Source organism: Pseudopipra pipra, chromosome 10 (assembly GCF_036250125.1).
Source record: "Pseudopipra pipra isolate bDixPip1 chromosome 10, bDixPip1.hap1, whole genome shotgun sequence".
NCBI lineage: Eukaryota > Metazoa > Chordata > Aves > Passeriformes > Pipridae > Pseudopipra > Pseudopipra pipra.
This window is the reverse complement of record NC_087558.1, coordinates 15,516,417-15,540,524: the sequence shown is the minus strand read 5'-3', so window position 1 is coordinate 15,540,524 and position 24,108 is coordinate 15,516,417. Positions and strand designations below refer to the sequence as shown.

General features: G+C 37.2%; 1 protein-coding gene across 3 annotated transcripts in view; it reads left to right on the top strand.

The window, feature by feature from the left end:
- The window catches only part of RASA2 (RAS p21 protein activator 2), a 46,497-nt gene that overhangs the window by 8,874 nt on the left and 13,515 nt on the right, over positions 1–24,108 (top strand). For 2 of the 3 annotated variants that reach the window (XM_064666430.1, XM_064666428.1), the window contains exons 3-10: positions 2,658–2,761; positions 3,785–3,879; positions 8,610–8,686; positions 16,183–16,266; positions 18,043–18,115; positions 19,186–19,262; positions 20,607–20,705; positions 22,779–22,935. In XM_064666430.1, the coding sequence (XP_064522500.1) occupies positions 2,658–2,761; positions 3,785–3,879; positions 8,610–8,686; positions 16,183–16,266; positions 18,043–18,115; positions 19,186–19,262; positions 20,607–20,705; positions 22,779–22,935 (766 nt within the window). Of the gene's footprint in view, positions 1–2,657; positions 2,762–3,784; positions 3,880–8,609; positions 8,687–16,182; positions 16,267–18,042; positions 18,116–19,185; positions 19,263–20,114; positions 20,128–20,606; positions 20,706–22,778; positions 22,936–24,108 lie in introns of those variants that run through there. The other variant, XM_064666429.1, reaches the window with a different exon arrangement.

Here is a 24,108-nt window from a genome sequence, read left to right as displayed (position 1 = left end):
TCACAGAACTGCTGAGTTAATGCAGCAAAGAAGGGAAGAGCAGAAGAGTGTGTCACACACTGAAATTTAATCTCCTGTATTACTGTAATCCAGTTCTTCCTGTATGACAGTCTGGTCTTCCTTTGAATTAGCACTATCTTCTAATTTTGTATCCGTCACACTCTTTAAAGTTCTTGCATCAAAGTCACAAATGAAAGTACTAAACTGACTGAATCCCTGAGGAACAGGATGAGTAAGTTCTCCATTTTAATTATTCCTCATTGGTTTAACCTATATTGTACCCAGTCAGCCAGTTCTGTATCCACCTAAGAATTTCTTTATTAATCCTTTGTATTCTCTACCTTAAAGTCTCTCCCTCTGCCTCATACTTTGCTAAAGAATAATCAACAGCTGATTCATAAAGCAGTGGTGTTAATTTGGCTAAGGAAAATGTATCAACATGAAAAAAACTGCGTTACCTTCTGCTTGTGTTCATACTGTCGACCTGCTCTTGCTTACAGCCTCTGAGGCTTTGTGTAATGTTGAAGTCAAAATAGTAATAGTGATTGTTAATGGTTTTTCATTTCATTCATTGGTGGCTGGAGGGGGGGATATATGTAGTTGTGAAGTTTACTCTCTTCAGCCATAAGATACAGGTGGTAAAATGTTTTTTGGAAGTCTCTGCTGATAGTCTTCATCCTAGACTAATTATGATTGGAGGCACATAGATCCATCAAGAATAAGGACTTAACCCTTGGTGGTAGGCAGTGGTTGATGTGCAGTCTGGTGTTCCTCTGAGGATGTCTGACTGAAGCTGAGCCAGGAGCAGTTTCCCTTGACAGCAGTGCCAGCTCGTTCTCCCACTGTTCCCTCTTTCCACTGTAGTGTCTCTCTGTTTGTTCTGCTGCAGCTATTATTTGTATAGCTGGTGGGGAAACCATAATGTGGAACTGACCTAAGTTTAAAAGTAGCCTTTATCTCATCGTTTTTTGTGTGAGTTACTGTGTCAATACAATTCAAATGAGCAGTGATGGTAATAAGGAAGTCGAGGTCGTTTAGGGCTGCACTGCTGCTAAAGGTAATGCTCATGAGTCTGTACCTTCAGCCATGGTGCTGAGCAGAAGAACCTGGCCCTTGAAATCAAAGCAGAATTGGTTGGCTTTGAAATTATTAATAAAGTGGGAAAAATGGGTAGCTGAAAAACTGCAAGTGAATTTTTCAACTGAGAATTCTTACATTATTTCTCAGTGTAGTGCGAAGGCTGATCCTGATTTGCCTGTTTTGAAGCCTGTGGTAAAAGGTTTGTGTTTGAACGAAAGGAACATTTTCACTTGTGAAATTCCTTGTCATGAATTCCTGCAGTTAAAACTCCTGTTTCTAAACATCTATCCTAGACATTTGCATTACTGGATTTTTCAACTGTGTTCTTTCCCAGAAGTTTTTAAGTTTTTTTAAGTTAGTTATAAGCTTTTCTTTTTAACTTTTTTAATGAGCCGTTGTCCTTAAGCATTGGATGGTGTTTTCTTTTTCTGTGATTGTTTTGGAGGGAAGAGAATACGGATGGTGGCCTATTTTTCCTGATATCCTTTGAATAGGTAATAATGTGAACTGCTTGTTCCAAAAATAAGTGTGTTTGTATTAGTTTAGTAATACAACAGTGTCAGAATGGTACTTCACTAGGAAACAAAAAAAACCCCAACCTTTGTTTCTGGGTGTGGTATAACTGTCATCACAGTACTTTACTGCATAAAATTAGTTTCATGAACCTGTACACCTTTCTCTGGTGATGTTAATATGTTGGAATTGAAACTATTTTAAGGCTTTTAAGAATTCAGTTGTTCTAAAATAGCAGTTTTGTTTGTGGATGCACTTGACTTTCAGAACTCACCACTTGCAGTGACACAAGCAGCATTGTGGTTTTGTTAGTCTTGAAACAGTGTTCTGACTGCTGGCTCTGATTCCATCCATAAGTACTCCTTAAGTTTAGTGGGAATATAAATTCCATGAGTGAAGGTACCAACACGTTGTATGAAAGATGTGTAACACAGAGGAACCCAGAGTCTTTTCTGTAGGGACATGCAAATGGCACTAAATAGGGTGAACTGTAAACATTATACTGAACTTCACTAGATGCAGAAATGTGGTGACCATTTCAGTGTGAGGGAGAACATGTGTATTTGAAATTAACGTTCTCTTTTTTACTGTTCTATTTTATGGTTTCTAATGCTTAGGGCTTCCTTCCACTAGTCTGAATCTTTGAGCAGCAAGTTTGACATGGAAGTCAGAGCTAAGCAAATGTCTGTTACTGCAGTAATTAAGTAAATTGTGTTTTAGTGTTATTTAACCTGTGAGTGTCTCAGGAAGTCATCTGAGATGGGTAGAGAACCGACTAGAATAATTTCAGGACAGAAAAATAAAATAGAAGTTGCAGAGGAGACAACACTTTCTCTGTGTGTGTGCTCTGATTTTTTCCTTTCTTGTGCATACGTGAGGCATGGCAGCATTGCAGTGGTGCTGTGTGTTCTTGTAATGAAATGGCTGGGAATGGCTTTGACAGGTGAGTGTAGTGCTGCAGGCCACAGTCTGGGACAGCAGTAAAAATGCAGCATTTTAGTGTACATCTTCGATATAAGTGGCATGAAGTGTTTTCTGTTTTAACTTTGAGTCTTCCTTTTCAGCCCTTATTTTGGGGAAGAGTTTTACTTTGAGATTCCAAGAACATTCCAGTGGTTATCCTTCTACATTTATGATAAAAGTGTTTTGCAGAAAGACCTGCGTATCGGTGAGTGTCTGTGAGGTGCTGTCTGCATCTTGCATAACACTTGGTCATTTTCAGTAGCATTATCTGTAGGATTAGGGGTACAGTTATTGGTGATGCATTTTTCAAAACACTGTATAGTGCACTTATATGCTTCTTTAAATTTTGAAAATCGGGATTTTGTTTCCTTGCTTTATTCTGTTATAATATGTTTATTTTTTAGGCTAATAGGACATTTTATAATCTTATTATGGTCTCAATATGATTTTTTTTTTGTAATTCTACTTGTTTCTTCTCCACTTCTGCTTCATTGGAATATTTGAATAATCGTTACTACTGGTAGATCTTTAAAGAATGAATTGTGGAATAGTTCCACAATAATTACAATTGTGGAATAATTCTTAAAACTATTTATAGATAATTTTTTTCCCTGTCAGTGCAACCTGTGACTTAGTGACTTACAAAGCATTTTGCAGCAGCTTAGGTGAAAAATTACAAGAGGTGGGTTTTTTTTTCTCTCCCGCTGTATAATGGCTTTATTGCAGCTGATGTTTGGATATAGTTGCTATAAAGCTCTAACAGTCTGCTGTGGAAGAAGCCTTCACATTACTTGAATTGAGGAAGGAAATAATTTGCACCAGGATGCCAGATAATTTGGTATAATAACAGCTTTCCAAATAGCAATCAGAAAAGTAGAAAGCATCTACTTCAGTTTCCTGTTTAAACATTCTTCAACACCGTTTCTGTTCTCTCAAATCTGTTATGTTATTCCCAGCCTCCAGTGTGTTCTTTATTTTACCTCATCATCTTATTAGTGAGATCCAAGATAACAAATGGTAATTAACATCATCAAGCTTTATATAAATTATTTTTCTGCTTTACTTATCCATGATATTCTTTGTTTCCATGTTTTTTTATATCACATCATAAGCTTAAAAAAAAAGCCTAAAAGAAAGAGAGTTTAGGAAAGATCAAACTTCAAACCTATTTAAATATTTGTTCTATTCAGATGAAAGTGATATTTATGCTTATCTCTCCCTCCCTCAGGAAAGGTGTCAATCAAAAAAGAAGATTTATGCAACTACACAGGAAAAGAGAACTGGTTTATGCTTCAACCTGTTGATTCTAATTCAGAGGTTCAGGTAACTATTAAATTGCATTTTGAAAGTTAAATACACATAAGGGTACGTGATGGTAGAAATTTGTATTGAGCTGTAGGAGATAGGGCTTAGCATCTAATTCTCATGAGACAGTTGTGTCTTTCAGTTTGGTTAGAGAATAATGCATATTCTACACTTCTAAACTGGCTGTGTTGTTCCTGATGGTACTTAAAAGCAACTGTTTGGGAAGAACCTTAACAGTATTTTGGTGTCTAAAATGCTTGAAGAGGAGCCATGTACTTGAGACTGGTGAATGATTTATGAAACTCCTGAATAATTTTTTCTTTTGTCATTTTTGATGTGAACTGAAACAGTGACTGATTATGTGACATGAAATGGTTGGTCTCTGAAACTTGAAGGTACTTGTGCTGTGTTCATTTATCTTATCTTGAAATACTTTTTGCACTCAGTATCAAATAACTTGCACTTCAGAGTTGTATTTTGGTCTGTGGTTCAAATTCTTTGGACAGGTTTGTCCTAGTAATAGGTAAAAATGAGATGACTCTAGAAGTTGTAGCAGTTCTCTTTTTGGTTTCAAGAGCAAAATAGTATTCTTGAGAATCTCTTAGCCTTGTTGCTGTGATAAACTATTAGATTTTAATAGTTTTTTTTCAGATTTGCCTGAGGGCAAAAGTCTTTGACTTGTCAGTGTTTATATTTTACTGGTAACCTGAAAGTCCCTCTGGGCAGAGACAACCCTGTCTACTTCTACAAGAAGTGAATATGCACAGAATTCTCATTATTTTCCAGGATTAATCATCTATGAGCTGTAAGTTTAGCCTGCAGCTGTTGGGTATATAGGAGGGCATGTGGTTGCTTTACATGAAGACAGATTTTCAAAATGTCTGAGTACCACTTTCTCTTATTTATTGAAAATCAGTCCTCGTTCAGTTAGGATAGAATAGAATAGAGGAGTTCATTTGGAAGAGACTTAAAATCATCTTGTCCAGGTGCAGCTTTTCTCATTCTTCTTCTGATTCTTCCATGTAATCTGAATATTCTAGAGAGTACTTTCCAGGTATAAACTGAAAGGCAGTTTCTGCTTTGACTTACACATTGTCATGGTTGCTGGTTTTTTTCTATGATAAAAATGGATGTGAAAATTCAATTGTAATATTCCATTAATAGAGTTTAGTGATTTCTTACATATTGGAAATAAAAAGTTTTTAATTTTCCATGGCTTTGTCGCTCACAGCAGAACATAAGCTCTTAATGATACTTTTCTGTGGCTGGGACATGTGTAAAGCACTGTCCTGCATGACACTTCCATTAAAAGATGACCTTTTCTGCTAAGGTGTGCATTCCTCATGTTTATCTTTCCTTGAGTTAGAGCATTTAGGTGGGTTTCTCCACTGTCCTGATTTATTTTTGCATAAAATTTTTAAAAGCAGAGCTGAGACCAGTTCCCATCTGCCACATTTGGCTGAAATCTTGTTGGTTTGGATGTGCCATCCAGTGCTGAAATGTATTCCTAGGAGATGTCCAAGGTTGTTGGTCAGATGTGGCTGAAAGTAGCAGGCTTTCACACAGTACACATGCAGAGAAAGTGCATGAATGTTTATAAAGCTAAATCACAGTTTGGAGGAAAACAAAATATTTCTTCTCCTCATGACATATAATTGATTGTTTTGTTCCTCTGGTCCCCTCCAGATGGGTATTTTCCAGGATTTATGGTGGATGCAAGGCAAGAGAATAGTGTAGAAGTATTTTGTGTTCCATGATTATACTCAGGGCACTTTGCAGTTGCTTGGTTGAGGGGTTGTTGTTTTGTTTTGTTTTGTTTTTCCCTTAAATCTGCATTTGTTTCAAGAAAACTGTGCTTTTATGTACCAGTCATCTATTCTTTATGGGTTAACTTTGGTATCATTAGCAGCCTGTGTAGCAGGTACCTTAGTGGTGGAGGTACCTATGAGTGTTGTGGTACACAGCTCGTAGATGTAGTTCATCAGGTCTTATAGCCTGTTCTACTTTGGTAGGACAAATTAAAGTGTCACAGCAAAGACATTTGAGTTTTTTATTACCTTTGATAGTTTCTAGAAAGGCTTAGAAAAGTATGTTAAATGTTTTGTCTTCTGTGGAATTACCAAGAATTAAACTTGCTGATCCCTACAAAATAAAGCTGAATTGGGGCAGTGGAAAAATAAACAGACCAGCCATTTTCCAAAACCACCTTACTTGTAATAAATTTAGGACTTCTCTAGAGTCACAATTCAGTCCTACTGCAGGAGCTGTAGACCAGTTGTTTTCTATTCTGGATCACAGCCAATCTGAAGTGGAGGTGATTAAAAGTTCAGCAGAGTAAAAGCATTGTATGCTTGAGTTAGTATCAGTTTGTAATGAAAGAAGGATTATAGGTGTTTCCTTTCAAGTGTGTATGGAAGGAGAGTGGCCTCTCCCCAGCCATTGAAAGTATGTAAAAATTACTTAGATTTTAGAAAGCATCTGCTCTGCTCCCTTTTTTATTTATAAAATCTTAATTTATCTGTTTTGAAATGAGGTCATATGGTTAAACATGCCCTTGATCTTTGTAATTCAAGAAACATTTATAGAGATTTGATCTATACTTGCAAAATACATTGATAAGATCAAAGTCTTTCACGCACTTCTAAGGTTTTTCAAGATAACTTTAACATTCACTGTTCTCTTTCTTAAAATTGATAGGATTTATAATTACTGAAGTAATGAACTCTGTCTTCCTCTGATCAGTGTTTGAAAATCGATTGTAAGTCCATTTGTAAAGTTAAAATGCTACCTACCTGCCTCTGAACAACCTGAGATTTACAGATGAAAAGTGCATTCCCATGAAGTGCACTGTTTGTGTATTTATTGTATAAGGGTGGCTGATTTCTCTGTTTTAAACTGAACCCCATCTGTGCAGCCACCTTTCAAACCCGGTTGCGTGTTATGTCAGAAGTTCTGATATAGATCTGCAGATCAGCCACTTTAGGAAACCATCACGCTGCTCTCAACAAACAAACCAGAAATTTACCCAAAACTCTCTGTGCTTGGTGGGGAAATACTTACTTAGAGCCACGTTAAAGTAGTTATCATGGTAGTGGGTTTTGAACAAACTACATCCACAGATAGTTTTCAGGAGCAGTAAGGTGCTGTTTTAGTGCTACTGTTCAGTGTAGAACACAATTTGTGGGTTTTGTTTTTTAAAGCAAAAGAAAGATGTTTAGGACATTCACAGGATCTGTTTTCTAAAACTAATTAAGTCAGCTATTACAGTAAGTACTACTAATGTTTTTTCATTTATCATTCAAAAACTTTGCCTTGTAAGGCTGTTGGCATGCATCACTATCCTGTAAATCTATTTTTGTAATGGAGTTTCTCTGCTTGACAAATACTTTCTTAACGTACCTGTGTTCCAATCCATGTAGTAACAGTTTGCAAAACACTTGGCAGGCATCCCAAAACAGTTACGTTTAAAACTGCCTTGTAAAAGAAGCTTCACTTCTCCTCCCATGTGACGTACAGAGAGGGAAACGCAGCCTTTGCCCCAGGGGATTTACAATAATAACATTTCAGTTCTATGTCAAAACATAACTGCTGTAGAAATGTGTGCAAGGTCAGCTCAGGGTTTTAATTCCATTTTAGTGTTGTACAGCAAAGCTGCAGTTCAGATTATGACTTGCTTCCTTTGCCACGCTTGAAAATCACCTTCCGGATCCCTCCCCCGAGAATTTTGATTGTGGACAGACCAGTATCATCTGATGCTCCATTTAGCAAATAGACAAATTCTAAGAATACTAAGGAGAACACTGTTAGAGGAAAGATGGTGTCAGTATCTGATTGTCTTAGATGTGAAAGCCAGCACAAATAGCCAGGCACTGAAAGGAGTAGCAGGTGTTGTTCAGGCAGTAGCTGTTTGGAGTAAGGTTAAGATACCAAATTTTGGTCATCCCAAGAAAGTTGCATATCATGGTTTGAAGTTTTTGGAGCCTTGTATTGACATGGTACAGTAGGTTGGCCCTTGCTGAGTTCTGAAGTTAGTCCATGGTGTGCCATCATTTATAGATCATTTTTCTTAATATATCCTACCATCTCAGAGAAAGAAAATGAGGAAGCCAGGTTTAGCACCTATTGCCACCTTTTCCTCTCTTTGGCTGTGTTTGCTGTTTCATGAGTATATCAGCAGCCTTCATGAGACAGTTGAAAGCTGCAATGGGGTGCACAATAGATTTCTAGATGATCTTCAGTCTGGTGTGATGGACAGGATTTCACAGCTGGATGTTAATGCTGCTGGTTATGGCTGCTGCACACTATTCTACTTTTCTAGATATACCCAACCACCTTCAGAGTCCAAGGTCATTCTAGAACTTTCTCCTGAAATGTCCATAAATCCGCTGTCTGTGCAAGGATTGTTCATTCCATGATTAGGACAAAATAGCTGAGAGAGACACTTGCTCTTGATACTTCCTCATGCTGAAGAAATACTTGTGTATGTTAAATTTGTGAAGGCTTGACCAATTCTTGTTCTGTCTGCAGTTGGAGATAATGTTTCTCTGTATCATTATCTCAAAGTTCAAGTGCATCCATCATACCCTACTTGCAGGATATGTGCTTTAGATGAGGTATTTTTTTAAAGTGGTTATGTTGGAAATACATTAAATAACTTCTATCTGTAAACTATATTACTGTTCTAATTCCTACTTTTAAAAGAAGGGCTTTTAAAACTATTTGTGTTTCTCTCTTGGTTTTTTTTTCAGGGAAAAGTTCACCTTGAATTAAAACTGAATGAACTGATAACAGATAATGGATCTGTGTGCCAGCAACTAGTAGTACAGTAAGAAAATACATCAATTCTTTAATATTTGTTTGTTTGTTAGAACATGATGTGATTTTTCTCTCTTGATACTGGATGTCTGCACAACCTGTACTAATAGCATTTTTAGATGACTTTCCCTGAAGCCTGCCTTATGAGGGAATGGGTATATGCTTAGGGAACTCCTGCAGAAGCTTTTCACAGCTGCTCATCTCTGTTGCTGCCAAAGCACTCGCTTTTATTAGGACTGTTAGGATTAGTGTCTTGTAATTCCAACTGAATTGGGTCTGGTGAGAAAGCTGGGAATGTCCAGTGTAGCTGACAGCCAGAACTTGTAGTACTGCTATTACTGACAGAACTGAGCTGCTGGTGGTGGCGTTGGGAACAGAAATTACTTTTTCAGTAGTAATATTTTGGGTTGATATGTGAAAATCCACTCCTAGTTTTGCTTCAAAATTAGTTTCTCATGGTTAACCATGATAAGGAATGTTAAAACCATGATAAGGAATGTTAATAGAAAAAAAAAGTATAGGAGTTGTGGTTCTGGAGCAGCCACATTTCGGGAAAACTTCTTAGCAACAATGTCATGAGCTTTCATTGCCAAACTTAATTTTGACTCCAAAGTGTAAAGATATTAAAGTGTGTCAAAGAGCATCATAGAAACAATTAATTTTTGATATATGTTATTTCAAAAAGACAAATTTTGCTGGTATTAAAGCAAAAGCGCAGAATAAGAAATACTGGAAAATAGTAACTCCTGTATTGTTGTTTTTAGAGCTGTGTTTGATAATGATCCAAAGTGATGGCTTTGGAGTCTGAATATACAGGTTACAGTTGTTAGTCACAGAAGGCCAAAATTCCACATGTACTGGACATTCTGGTTTTTTTAATCACTATTAATCAACACATTTAAATACAGAAATTGGTACAAAGCTAATGCAAATATAGCTGTACAAAAATGTTTTGACACTCATAAAAAGTTTATCTGATAAGGGCATACTAGAGGATACTGGCTTCTAAAAACTAATACTATCCTTTATTTCTGGAAGTCTGACAGCCCTCTATGTTAGTTGTCTCTGAGAGATTGACTGCTTTCACTGAAGAGACCAGTGCAAACCAATACCTTGTGGAGATCAGGGAGATGGACAGTGTTCTCTTGTGTCTCACCATGAGGTTCAGGAACAAGCCAGCCTTACTGCAGTTCAGAAAAAGGCTTTTCTGCACTTGTCTCCAGACAGGTTGTGGGATAGGCCATGTGAAGAAAAGGATACTAGACAAGGGAGTTATAAAGACTAAGGGGAAACTAAAAACTCAAAAAGTAGTAAGATACTTTAATTTTGCTTTTCTGCATTGTTCATTAGCTTAGATTTATTTGAGTGAGAGGTTTTTTTAAAATCTTTGAGCATTTAGATGAAAGCGTGGGTTGAATTGCGAAACTGCGAGGAGAGGAAATGGTGTGTGGTCTTCTGTTTGTAGTGACTTGTTCAGTCATGTTCAGATCAGACTCAGTGAGCAGGGGGAGACCACTACACGGTCAATTTTGGTAATGTAATTTGCATTATGAAGTAAAGATTATGTTCTTTCTGTTTTAGTCAACTATCTGAACCAAGAGGAGTAGTTTAGTTGGAGCAGGACCCCCCAAAGTAGTCTCTGCTGTTCACTAACTTGCTTGGTATGAAAAGGGAATCTGGTTCTGTGGTAGAACTAAGCCAGTGAAACTGGTAATGCTTTAGGGGCTGTTGCAGGCTGATAATTCAGATAAAATGGAAACTTGTTGTACATCAAGGAATCTTTATAACTTAAAGATAATTGTGAATGTGTCTACTTTTATAGTGGGTAACAGCTTGGTTCACTGGGAGTTGTGCTGCTCTTATTTTTTCCCACTTGCAGCACAAAGCAGAATTAGGACAGCTTTTTCCCCGTGGACTATTCACCACCAAAAGCTGGCTGGAGATTTATGACTTTCTCAACTGAGCTTTCTGATAGATGTCCTTTTTTAAATTTATTTTTTTATATGTTCATGCATTTTTACGTTTTTCAAGTATTTTTAATTCTTGTAAAAACATGCTTGGGTTTTTCACGCCATGAAGAAAAGTTGCTTTAGAAAGTTACTGTTGCAAATTTCGGTAGGAAGTGGTTTACTCACGGTGCCCTCTCTTAGGATGTCTTTATGACGGAGATAATTGATCAAAAGGAAACCAGGGTTCTCTTTTGATTGCTGTACTCACTCACTCACTGACATGTGGGAGAGGACTGTGCGTTAAACACTGCACTCTTACATCAGTGCTTTTGTCTTCATCTGAGGTTGTGAAATGCATTAGAGTTCCTTAAACTAAAAATGTTTATTAGTATTTTACCACACATGCTGATAGCCTTGAAATAGTTGGATGCATTAGTAATACACTGTACATACATATATTTTGGATGTACATGTGAGAATATGAGAAATAAACCTCTCACTGAATATAGTATTATAGAAATGGGTGTGAGGGCATTTTTGAGACCATTCGATCTTAAAGCATGAGGAACTTACAGAAAATACATGTGGGATTATTAAATAAAAAAATTTGAACTCTTTAAAAATCTGTTTATTTTGTAAATTTCCCATAATAATTAGTAAGTGATGTACTTATTGCTATGTTTCACTAGTTACCAGGCCCTGAGAAGACACTGGATTAGTAACTCTTATAAACAAAGCTGAAAGATAGGAAGTAGCAGAGCTGGGATAGAGTAAAAGAAAGACAAGGAGTGGGCACATATGTATATTTCTGTCCCTGACTTTTCTTTATCTGTCCTAAACTACAAAAGTATTGGCTAAAGAAAGAAATTGTGGGTGTCTTACTTCATATCCAAATTAATAGTGTCTCAATGTAGTGAGAATGGGAAACTTTTGAACCTTCACCAGTTAATTTCTTTGTAGGATAAGAGAATTCTAGATACTTGTGCTGGCTTCTGTGCATAGGTAAGTTGCTAATGGATTTCCACCGTGTGTTCCCTGAGAGTCCAGAAGTTCAGGTGAAAAATTATAGCTACAACTTTCATAATGGGAGATTAAAGATCATGTTCAGCACACACACAATAGCAAGTAATTCAAGGGCTGTGATTCTGAGCATTACCTGGAGTCCTGTCACCTTTTTGTTTGTGGCAGAACCGAAGCTGACTAGGGGATGGATTCCTGTTCTTTTGAATCTGTAAACACGGTTTAAAGAGGTAGAAACCTTTTTTGCTGGTCTTCCAGACGGGTTTTATGATGAGGATTGATTTGAAAACTTAATTCCAGTCACTTTTTTTGACATGCAAGCATAGTTAATCTTCCTTTGGTTGAAGGACTGTCTTAGAGATCACTTAGATGGGCTAAACCCTGATTCTACACATAATTTTTGTATTAATTGCAAACTTGCTGTTAAGTTCCATACAGATTAAGATCAGAGACTGTGAATTAAAATCTTGTTTTGTCTCTTATACTAATTGTTTCCTTTTCTAATGTGTGAATGAGGAGGGGGAAAAGATGGTGCAGTAGATTACCTGCTGACTCAATGTGGGCTCTTCTTTTCAAAACCACAATGGCATGTATAGTAACACATTTCAGAAATATACGTTTGCAGGTATTTGTTGTGGGAGTCTGTAAAAACAAGTTTGCGTGACCATTGTTTGCACATTTGCTGCTGCTGAAATAGATGATACTCAAACAGTTTCTTGCCAAATTAGGCAGTTGGATGGTAGTACTTGCCTTCTCTGTGTTTAGCAGCACTTCAGCTCTGAGAGAAGGTTTCATGTGTTTGCGGTGTGAATACTTGATAGCCCAGAAATGGTTTATTACAACTAGATTTTGACTTCTTTGCCCGCGCTTTTCTAAATCAGTTATACACCATGCTATCTTAAATTGACCTGTCAGTTTGTTACAGTTTATGCTTCATCTGCTCGTATGAAGTTGTTCTAGGGAACCTAACAATTTTTTTTGAAGTGTACATATCCTAATGGTTGCAGTTAGTGAGTTTTTGCCCTTGGAGAACTTCAGTTGATTTGAATGATGGAGTTAAGAGTCCCTCAATCACTGAGGAAGTTTACTATGGGCTGTGTCTTTTTAAGGACTTATTTTCATCTTATGAGCTGAATGTATGCCAGTTGTATCTGAAAGGCTCTCATTTCCTGTATGAAACTCCTCTTGCACAACAAACTACTGAGACGTAAGGCAAGAATTAATGGAAATTGAAGCACATCTTACACTGTACTGGAACTGATCTGTAGTTTGAGAAAAGAACAAAAGTCCTTCTGTTAGCTGTTTCCTAGACTTTACATAAAGATACAGTACTTTAAAATATAAAATAGAATGCTTCTAAGTTCCTGTCTACTTCTTCAAACTCTATGCATTTATGCCTTTTGAATGAAAATTGCTTGTACCAGCCTAGGTAGATGAAATGATTTTTCAAAGCTGAAATATTTACCATGTGTTAAAAATGTTTTTATCATGGTTGTCAGAATGGGATTATATATTTACTGTTATTTGTTTTTTTGATTGGTCGAAGTGTTTGACATTTTGTTGTTGCCTTTGATGGGATTTCTTGACGGTTGTTTTCCTGTTTAAGGAGGCAGGAGTTCTAAGCACTGATTCTGTGAGGAAAGGCAGTATTCTGGTGGAATTTGCTAGCTGGAAAACTTAGTGAGGTTGCACTTTTCCCTTACTGTTAAGCCTACTCTAATTGAGCCACTTAAAACATCTTCAGAATTTTTAAACATGTTTACTGGAGGCTGTTTGTTTAGCAGATGGAAAGTATCTGTAATGATTCAATCTCGTGTACTCAGTCCCAAGGGAGTAACAATCCGGTTTGGTGGTGCTGAGTTGATTTAATGGCTTCCTGCCCTTATTGGCCACTTGCCTTGTGCTGCCTTTGGAGCTTGTGAGGGCTCCTACATGATCAGGTTAACTCAGTTTGCCAAACTGACAGCTGGCTCAAAACCTAAACAGCTTTGTGTAAGGTTGGTAAACAGAAACACCAGGTCAGTTCAGCCCAGTTGACTCAGCTGTGCTGTCAGGTACTGCGTCTGCAGCAGACTCCAGGCAGGACCTGGAGTGAAGGGATGGGTATGACGGGCTAGCTTGGAGTGAGAGATGGGAGGAGGTGAGATAGATCAGGAACAAATTCTTGAGCCTGATAGGTGTGAAAGAGAAACATTTGTGAATATTAGGAGTTGATGGTCAGGGGAGATGTTGGCCCAGGATAGGCTGTCTAGGCTGGGTAGACCACACTTGCTGGCAACAGAACTGGGACTTGTGCAGGAGGTGAAAAGGGAATGCCAGAGCTGCCCACACAGGGAGACTGACTGGAGCATGAAATCAGTTCAAAGTGACAGATCCGTATGATGAATCCAGAGATTCTGGTTCTGCTGCAAGGCTGTGTTGTTGTCAGTACAATGTTTTTCAACTTGCAAGAAATCACAAACAAGCTTTTCTTCAGTTTGCGTATGTTGTGGTCAAGCTGTAACCAAAAGTCCAACAGACTTACATCTGTTTGCTAGAGAAACCCAGGAGCTTGGTGAACATGACACAGACTGTAAGAAGAAAAATAGTGTTGTTCTTGTTCAAACAGTTCAGTTCTCTTCAGATGAGTTTGACTGATCCATCTGCTATGAATTCCCTATGAGATTCAAGTTGAGGCTCATTTACAGGCACACTCGGTTGCTCTCACCTCAAACAGAAAAGCCCGAGGAGCTGCGAAACAGTCTGTTCAGTGCTACAGAATGCCCATTAGTCTGAAAGAATCAAGTCCTAACTGCCTCAGATCAGATCCTCCAAATGACTGAAAAGTCTAGACAGTTTAATTTTGTCGCCACTCTTCTGTGCCTCATGTGTGTTGGAGGAGGAATCAATTAACGCTTATGAAACAATTGGATGTTTCAAGAACCCTTTTAAATGGTGGGTTTGAAATCACTGTAGGGTTCATTGTGATTCAAAAATTATTGAAATGCTGAAGGCCACGTGCTTGATAACTGGAAGAAAAATAACAAATGATTGTGCAGTGGTTCAGCACTAAATGTTCCCTGAACTGGCTAAGACAAAGGGACTTTTGGGGGGAAAATACCGTCTGTTTTATAATCGTGCATACTCCAAAGAGGGTGGAGTTTTGAGTCAGCACAGGAGTGTTAGTGTCTGTTGTTTCCCCACTTGAGTTTGCAGCTCCTGTTACTCTTTCAGCACCATTACAGTACAGAAATCATTTACTTAACAGTGTGTGCAGCTACTGTTGCTGCTATGTGACTTTAACTTGATCTGCACAAGTAGATCCCACATTATAGCATTGGAACACGTACTTAATTGTTTATATGAACTTAGAGAAGTCTGTTTTCTCTTTAAGTTACCTAGCTTTTGGATTTTATTCAAACTGGCAAATTATGACAACTGAAACTTACTTTCATTAATTTAGTTAAATTCTTGAAATATGGTTTTTTAAAATAGATTATTTAAAAGAGAGCAGGAATATAAGATTCAGATCTCCTTTGTGTTTTGTTTATGAAATCTTGTAATCTGCTGAATGTTTCCAGACTTAATAAATTAGTGCTACAGTGTACATGGTTACATTAGAGCATCGTTTTGCTCCAAGTCTGGTTTCTGCTATGAGTTTACCTCTTCTGCTTTGCTTTTGTTGTTCCAGCTGTTTTTAGTTAATACTCATATGTGGGCAGCATCTGAAGGTTAGGCAGCTTGCTGTCACAGTTCTGTGTTGCTGCTGTGGTGATTCAAAAAGGTTGCAAGTCTTCAGAAAAGGTCCAGAAAAGGTGTTTCTCTCCCCATGAGCATCAGTTACCAACCATCAAGAGTGGTGAACAGTGTGCCTGTGTACCTGTTAAATACCACCTTACCACTTACTGTATGAATTATGGAAGAAAACTCTATTTTTAAAAGGGCCATTTAACCCTGAAGATGGGCTATTGTGAAAAGAATTTGAAAATAAACCTTAAGCACTATTTCAAAGGTAGAGCTAGAACTATAAGCTAATAGTTTTGGATGCTTAATTTTAAATAATATTTCAGGGTATGACTTTGCATTTCTCAGCATAACTCAGAATGTAGTTTGTCCGAAACGAAATATTTGAATCCATTTTAATGCCTTCCAGATGTAGTTGCTGCCGTTGGATGAGGCCAGATAGCTTCTTGTGGGCCTTGAGAAATCAAATTTAAGAGTTAATGAAGTCTGCAATTTCTCTTAATATAGCAGTTCATTTTACTTAGGATTTTGTCATGCATGTGTGATACTGGAATGTCTTTTATCAAAGCAGTTCCAAGACTTCTGGTCTCACAGAACCCCCTAAGTTTGACTATACACTTGAATATTACTTTGATTTACCATCCAGAGAGCTGTAGTTATGGTCTGGTTCAGGTACATACATCATGTTGGATCAATGTATATATCAGTGTGTAAAAAGGCAGCACTTAAAAAAAGTTTTAAAAGAAAGGGTTGTTTGGGTTTTATTTTTTTAAGCCAAATATATTGCTTCACTGATCTATTGTTTTCCTTGTAGCATAAAGGAGTGCCATGGTTTGCCTCTTATAAACGGACAGAACTGTGACCCTTATGCAACAGTCTCTCTTGTGGGGCCTTCCAGGTAACATTTTAGTGTAGAACTAATAAATCTAAAATGCTGTGATTTTGAATTGCAAAAGAAAGTCATAGGTTTTGAGCAAAATCTTTAAAACAGAGAAATCTTAAAATGCTTTCATGTGTACATCACACCTTCCATCGGTACTGTTCTTTCGCATTCCCCACCGTAATCTCAAGGCTGGGATGGGGTTTGGTCTGTCTGATTGGCCTGCACTAGTCAAGAACCACTTATCACTCAGTTCTTTCTTAGATTTCTTGATTTCTGCACTGTACTTCCTGTTAATTTTTGTAAAATTCCCGTATGGGATGACACAGTTAATTGCTTACCTTCCTCTCTTCCTTGTTTTTCTTAATGTGTGAGTTTCTTTCCAGCAAATATTTAGCAGCTGGGGGGAAGCAAGAGAGTCGAGGTTCTGGAACACCTGCAGGACGCTACATTCAAAGGCCCCAGAGTTTAAATGTCTCCTTGTTTTGGATCAGTAATCCTGAATAAGTGTTGGGGTTTTTCATTTAAGAAAAATCCCACATCCCACACATTCACTATCTGCAAGTCCCTGCCCTATAAACAAGCTAAATTTCAGTTGCTTCTTTTCTTGCAACATGAAGTCCCTCTCCCCTCTCCAGTGCTGAGGAGTTGCCATTGTGTGAGCATAACACCAGAATGTCTTACAGGCAACTTGGTTGTTTTAAAGACTGTGGAAGGGTTGTCCCTGAGTAAGCCCTGCATGGGGCTTTTTTTCTTCCTTGGTAATACATGATCACATTTTTTAGGTTTGACTTGGGGTTCTTTTTGATAGAGTCTTTTGGTTTGGTTTGGTTGGTTGGATTTTTCTTGAGAGGACTGGGGAGATTTGACCATTATCCCTAGGGGAAGCCTGGGGCTCATTGCCAGAGAAGGCACATTGACATATATTGTTGTTTGAGTCCTGTGATATGGATGGAAGTGGGAGAACGTTGGTCCCACAAAATACTTGGCCTGTTGGTATGGGAATATATGTGCAAATCTGACAGAAATTCCTGGTTAAGATTTTCCAATCTCATGCATGTGTGACTCATGTACCATGACTGGAATATTTATATGGCCAATGCCTGAAAACAGGTAGTTGATACATTCTTCTCCCTTATCTGTTTTTCCCCCACATTTTATATTTGTGTTTCTTTTAAAAAGCCTTTTTATACTATCACAGGCCTTTGCTAAATAAAAAAAACCCTGTATTCTTTTATAAACCTTGTAAAATTAAAAAAACCAAAACCAACACACAAGGAAGTGGGGAGCAGTTGTTTTGTTTGACCCTGTACTGCTCAGTATCTAACACTGGCAGTGATTGCTTTCAAAGAAAACCTTCAGTCTTGGGTGTAGGCCTTTATCTGTAAAGAAGTAGTGGGTATTTCCCCAACAGAAGAGGGTGGGAAAAACAGAAATTGCAGTTGAACAAGATGAGGAAAAGCTTGTAAACTGCAGACAGTGGTAAAGAAATGTAAATTTTAAATGCACTAAAAATTGTTGGTATATTTTAATTGATGTGTGTAAGTTTTACTTGTTTGTGAAATTAAATGCAAACTTTGAGCTGGATAGATGCATAATTAACTAGATACAGTATTTAAAATTTTAGCTCTTCAAACTATATTGTGAATTAATTATATTTTAAGATTTTCCTCTATTTCTAAAAATAACAAAAAATGTTCTAACTTAAATGAATGGGTCCTTCTTGACAATAGAATGTCTTTATAATTGTGTGTTTAAGTTGTCTATGGTAAAAATTTTACCATATTGGAACAGGAATGACCAAAAGAAGACCAAAGTAAAGAAGAAAACAAGCAATCCGCAGTTTAACGAAACATTTTATTTTGAGGTAACTTTTTGTGTGGTGTTCTGCCTGTCTGTCTATTTTATGCAATCCCTCAAATATTTTTAAGCAAGCTGCATGACAGTACCTAACACAGAAAGCCCTCCTCAGTGAAGAGCTTTTACTGGCCTCTCAAATATAAGAGCATGACATACTTAAATTTCTGTCTGCCAGACAATAGCATTGCCCTTCAATTGCTCTGTGAAAAATTACTTCCTCACAAGCACATGTGTGAAGGTAATTTGTTATCTTGAATTACCTGTTGCCATCTGTTGCCGTGAGTAGTTCTGAGACAGCTTTAATTTATCCTGTGGAATTCTAGTTAAATATTTTCAGGAAGATTGAGTTAAACAATCCGAACAACTTATGTCTTTAATAAAGTAATGTAGTGATTATAGCCAAAAAAGTTTTATCTTATTTAAAAAAAAGTTAACATTGTCATTATTTAGGAGTTGATTTAATTTTATAGAAGTTATCCCACAATAAATTATGAGTTTAAATTTTCATGTGATTTGTCTTGGTGGTAATAACTGTATTTTCATTTAAGCATGCTATACTGAGAGCTGGAAGGAGTACAACTGTTACATGTGCCTCAAATGTATTATAATTTACTGTATTTTGTATAGAGTATTAACATATGGTGTCTCAGTTACCTACTCAAGATACTGAGTGTCATTTCTTAGGAAGTAAGGTATCAGGATGAAAATGTGATCCAAACCACTCTGATAACTTTATGACTTATGATTTATTGGAATTAAATTGAGAATGCAGTCAGTGTGTTATAACTAGGGCAAGAAGAGTGGACTTCTTATTTGTTGTTTCTTTAAACCTTTCAGAACTAACTTTAATGCTTTCTTGGGGCTTATGCTAAAACCAAAGAAATTTTTGCCCATGTCATGTCATACTACTTGTGTTTTTTCACCTGCTTTCTGGCAAAAGGCAGTTTGGTCAATAGACCTTTCTCCTTTTTAGAAGGAACACTAATTATTTATTTGTGTTAGAGGCAGGGTCTTCCTTGATTTTTGACATTTATAATACAACAGTAAAAAGTGTTAATAGGAGGAATTTACTTGCAGGTAACCAGATCCAGCAGTTACACCAAAAAGTCCCAGTTTCAGGTGGAAGAAGAAGATATTGAGAAACTAGAAGTCAGGTAAGTTATGTGGATTAGAAAGTGATTTCATAGAATCATTAAAAAATCATAGTATTTTATCATCAAGACAATAAATATGTTTTATCTTAGAGTAGCTCCAGAGAATTACTGATCAGACTTGTAGAAAAATCATTCTGACATAGAAAATCTGTCTTTTTTTTTAAATTATATTTCTTACTGAAAGTGAGTTTTGTTTTGAAGTAAATAGTGGTAGAGTGTATCTAGCAGCCTAAACTTGTTTCCTGTGCCTGTGAGTCATGAGGTTGAGGACCTCCTGTCAATTTATATTAGTTTGGGCAGAACACTGGTGATAGAACTTGTACTGAAGGATATCAGCATATCCTTCACAGACCTGATCCCAGTATGTAGTTTCAAGGAACAGCCTCTTCTTTGACCTTCTTACAGTTTCACATAGCTTTTTAGAGGAACATTCGTGTTTCATCTTTTCCTTGCAAATGCAAATACTCAAAGTATGGTCCCCTTTTCTGCTCCTTTACCCTCAGAGCAGATCTGTCTGTATTTGTATTTATTTGATGTAGTCAGAACAGTTGAGAGCCCCATACTCATTTTTATTGTGTTCCTGCACATACATGCACCAAATCTGCTGAATGACAGAAAGTCTTCAAGGCTAGCATGTTTACCTAATGGGTATCAGGAGAATTTAGCAGTTAATTTTAATAGCCATTATAGAACTATCTTGATATGTGCATTTTTAACTATTAGCGTCATTAATTAGAAATGTATCTTTCTTTATAGATATAAATATATTTAGAAAAATTAGTCATGCCCCAACAAATCTAGTTGTCTTTTGTTTTTGTTTTTTTTTTGTTCTTAACAACTGCTGTCTGTCAGAAATGTCAGAGAGGTAAGAAGTAATAGAACAAACCCAAGGTGCATGTCTGGAGTCTGGTTCCTTTTGAGGTTGTAAGCATATGAGCTGCTGCTTGGAAAAACAAGCGCATGTGTTGGTGTGGCATTGCAGTGTGCCAGATTCTAGCAGTCAGACAGAGATGTAAATATATGGCTGAAAAGTTCACTTGAATTACCTCAGAAGAAATGTGCACAGTTTTGGGGGTGGAGGCTGCTCAGAACCCATACATATTGCCAATATCACTTTTATTGACTGATGCAAGGTCTGCAAGTCTAACTTTCACTGTTTGTTTCTTTATCTGTTCTTTATGGGTTAATAAAAGCCACTTGTTTGATTCTTCTTGATTTATTTAGAATGGAGTGAGATTTCTAACATTTGCTGCCTGCATGCGTGTGGATTAGTGCTGTAAGGCAGTTATTGTTAACTTATTTCTCTCTGGGGAAAAAAAAATCAAACAATGTTCTTATTTTCAGGGTTGACCTGTGGAATAATGGGAATCTGGTACAAGACGTCTTTCTAGGAGAAATTAAAGTTCCTGTGAAGGTGTTAAGAAATGATTCCTTTCAAGCATGGTGAGAAGTGGTAGTTCAGAAGTGAATTTGCTTGTCTTGCACGTTTTCCCTTGCAAAGGATATGCTTTATTCTACCTATTCATTAAACTATGTCTTCCTGTTGTAGTCAGGGTAAAACATGTTTTTAGAGTTTCCCTGCTCAATAAATTAACCTTGCCAGAGGGTACATTTGGCTCTTCTCCCCCCCCATCTGCCTAAGGTCACAGAACAGTTGGTGTGTTTGAGGGGGAACACTGAGTGTATCTTTCAGTCTGCTTGCGGGATGTGCATATTTTTCAGCCTAACCAGCAAACCGGGAGTTTCTCAGAATTGCATCACTTATAATTAAATTTCTAAGTTGGACTTCCAGAATGACTGATGAAGAGTTTATTTAGTCCTTAAGTATGGCTTTTTTTCTTCCTTGGGGAGGTTCTGGAAGTATCTTCTGGAACCGACCCAACGTCATTTCGGGGGAGCAGGCACAGAAGCTGGAAGGGTAAGGTATGAAGGGAATTCAGGAAAGAAGGACTTCAGCTTGTAACATAGCAGCAACCTCCTTTCTGACGTTCTTGCAAGCAGGAACCCATCTCTAACCCTAATGCTCAGCAGCAGGAAATGATGAGTGTGAGAGATTTGAGTGCCTCAAAGTGTGTAGAATATTCTACTTTTAGTGAACCTTTCACTCCAGAAAAAAGCATGGAGGAAGCCCTTGTGTGCACACATAGAAAATGCATAGGAAGGAAGTGGATAAATAGGAATTAAATGTAACACAGGTCTTGGCTGTGCTCCATGTACCCACCTCAGGCCCCAAGTGTTTTGGATGTGTCAAAGTTAAACTCGGACTCTTAGTGTTTGGCTGTGATCCTAAACATAATAAATGTTTGTGTTGGTAGTTTCTGGTTTTTACACAGTGTGTTGCAGACACAGACTTGTTCTGCCAGTGCTCTGATCAACAGCTGTATGACCATATTAACATAATGACATGCCTTTGTTAACAACCTGCTAAGAGAGAGATTAATCAGCATGGGCTCATTACCAGTGTATTGTGTTTGTGTAGCTTTTTGGATTGACCTGACTCATATCTAGTTCACTTGAAGGATTGGTAAATAGAGTGGTTTGGGTCTGCTAATATGCTTTATAGGAATACCTTACATTGAACATCCCCATATCCAATTATGATCTGCTTAGCAAAAACAGTTCTGTGATTAAAAATAACTGATTTTTTATACTCTTACTAATTTGCATAATATGTTTTTAAATGTGACTGAAGTACAGCACATAAAGCATTAGCACTACTACTAAATATTGGGAAGATAAGCCTAAGAGTCATACTGTTAAGTAGAGGTTCTCCTGATAAATCAGTTTTACTTTATATTAGCATACCTTCATGGGCACTGCATCTGATTATGAAAAAAAAGAAGTCTAATCTCTGGATTGTAGAAGCAAAACTGTACATGATTGTAAAAGAATATTTGAAGACAGGATTTCAGTTTGTTGGGGTGAATGTTGAAGCTGTACTGTGACACTACTTAAAAGCTGTTAAAATTTTTGTAGGGCTGCACCTCCTGTTGGAACATAGTGGAACTACAGCAAAAGCCAGTGAAGAATTGTTTAGTGTGTTTTGTATTAAGAGCAGAAAAACACCCACTTTTTTCCTTTATCCTGTTTCTCAAGAATGCAGCCTGCTAATATTATGTATTTTTACTGGTTTCACACTAGACCATTGAAATTCTTCACCCTAGCTGTTTCATCTGCAGTGTCCAATACCCTGAATTTAACTTAGATGTGAAATGAGATGTCCAGTGTAATTTCAAACTATTCCTGCTATTCCAGGTAGCCTAAAAAAAGTATACCCTATTTTTCTGTCTGGAAAGATAGGAGAAAATGAATATGTTTCATTATGTGCTAAAGATGTATTAAGTGCTGCTCATTTCTTTCTTTTGTATCTCAAGGTTGAGGCACTGGCATTTTTTAGCCAGTTTTCAGACTTAGTGTATGTATACTAAAATAATTGTTATACTTTACTTTATTGTAGAATTAGTCAAATGAATTAAATGGGAATCTAATATTTTAGAATTACCCTGTTTCTTACAGGTACTTACTTCAACCCAAAGAAAATGGAAACAAGTCTTCTAAAACTGATGATTTGGGATCACTTAGATTAAATATCTGTTACACTGAAGACTGTGTACTTCCATCTGAATACTACACTTCCCTGAGGAACTTGCTGCTAAAATCTTCAGATGTTCAGGTACTTTTTTGAAAATTTCTTTAAAATGAAAACTTAAAATGAATTGCATAGTCCTGTGTGAGACAGTATGAATTACTTGTATCTAGATAATTGGTTTTGTTCCTTTGAGGTAATTACTTTTGTCACACCCAGATGAGAAGCTTCTAGAGCTTTTACTTCTGCAAAGTACCAGGATTTTCTTCTTATTTTAGAAGAACTGGCAGAGACAGTGAAATAACCTGTGCTATGTGACTGGAGGAGATAAAATACTTTTGTTAGTCGCTCTTTTCAATGTTGTATTTTTCCACTGGCTGCTATTGGCTTCCTGGATTTAGAGGTTTTCAAGGGACATTGATCCATTATTGGCACTGAAGAGGCAGATAATTAAAAAAAATGGTCTGCTTCAGAATTGGTTTCTAATTCTACTTCTGAATTGCTTCTGCCTTCCCTAGCACGTTAATCAGCGTGACTGGATTTCTCCACATGGACACAGTGACAAAGAGGGAACTTTGGTAGATGATTTGCATAACACTGGGACAGGAATCAAAGTATAGTAACCAGGCTTGATGTTCTTAGGTCTTTTATAGCTTTTCATCACGTCAATGTTTGTGAAATACTGGCAGAGGAGAAGAAAGATAAAGAGGAGGCAGATGTGACTGAAGTTTTTGCTGGCCCGTATTCAAATACTGCTTCTCTGGAATTCAGGAATAGCTGAGTATGTAGGCAGTGGCAGTCAGCAGCTGTCTTTTCTACTTAAATGAAATAATTTAGTTTTTGTATTGAAACTCCCAACTGCACAGTGGCGACAGACACTTTAGAAGTGTGGGAACTTTTAATATCCCCTGATTATAGTTTTAAAAGTCCTATAAAGATACATGACATTATAGTAAAGCAATTGCTTCCTGCCTCTTACTTGGATTTGGGACAAAGCCATACTCTAACCCTTTAGGGAGAATGAGAAGGATGAGTACCTGCTGAATTCCATTCTTAAATGTCAATTATAGAGTAGATAATATCAATTTTCAATTAAGTAACTCTGTAGAACGGAAGCTTTTAATTGCCATGTTATACGGCAAATGTTGAAACTTTCTGTTAAGAAACTATGTCCATAGTCATGTTAGATCTGATCTGTTCTTTGTCAAATACAGACAAATATTTAACTGCTTCACTCATGATTTCATGTTCTGCTTTCTC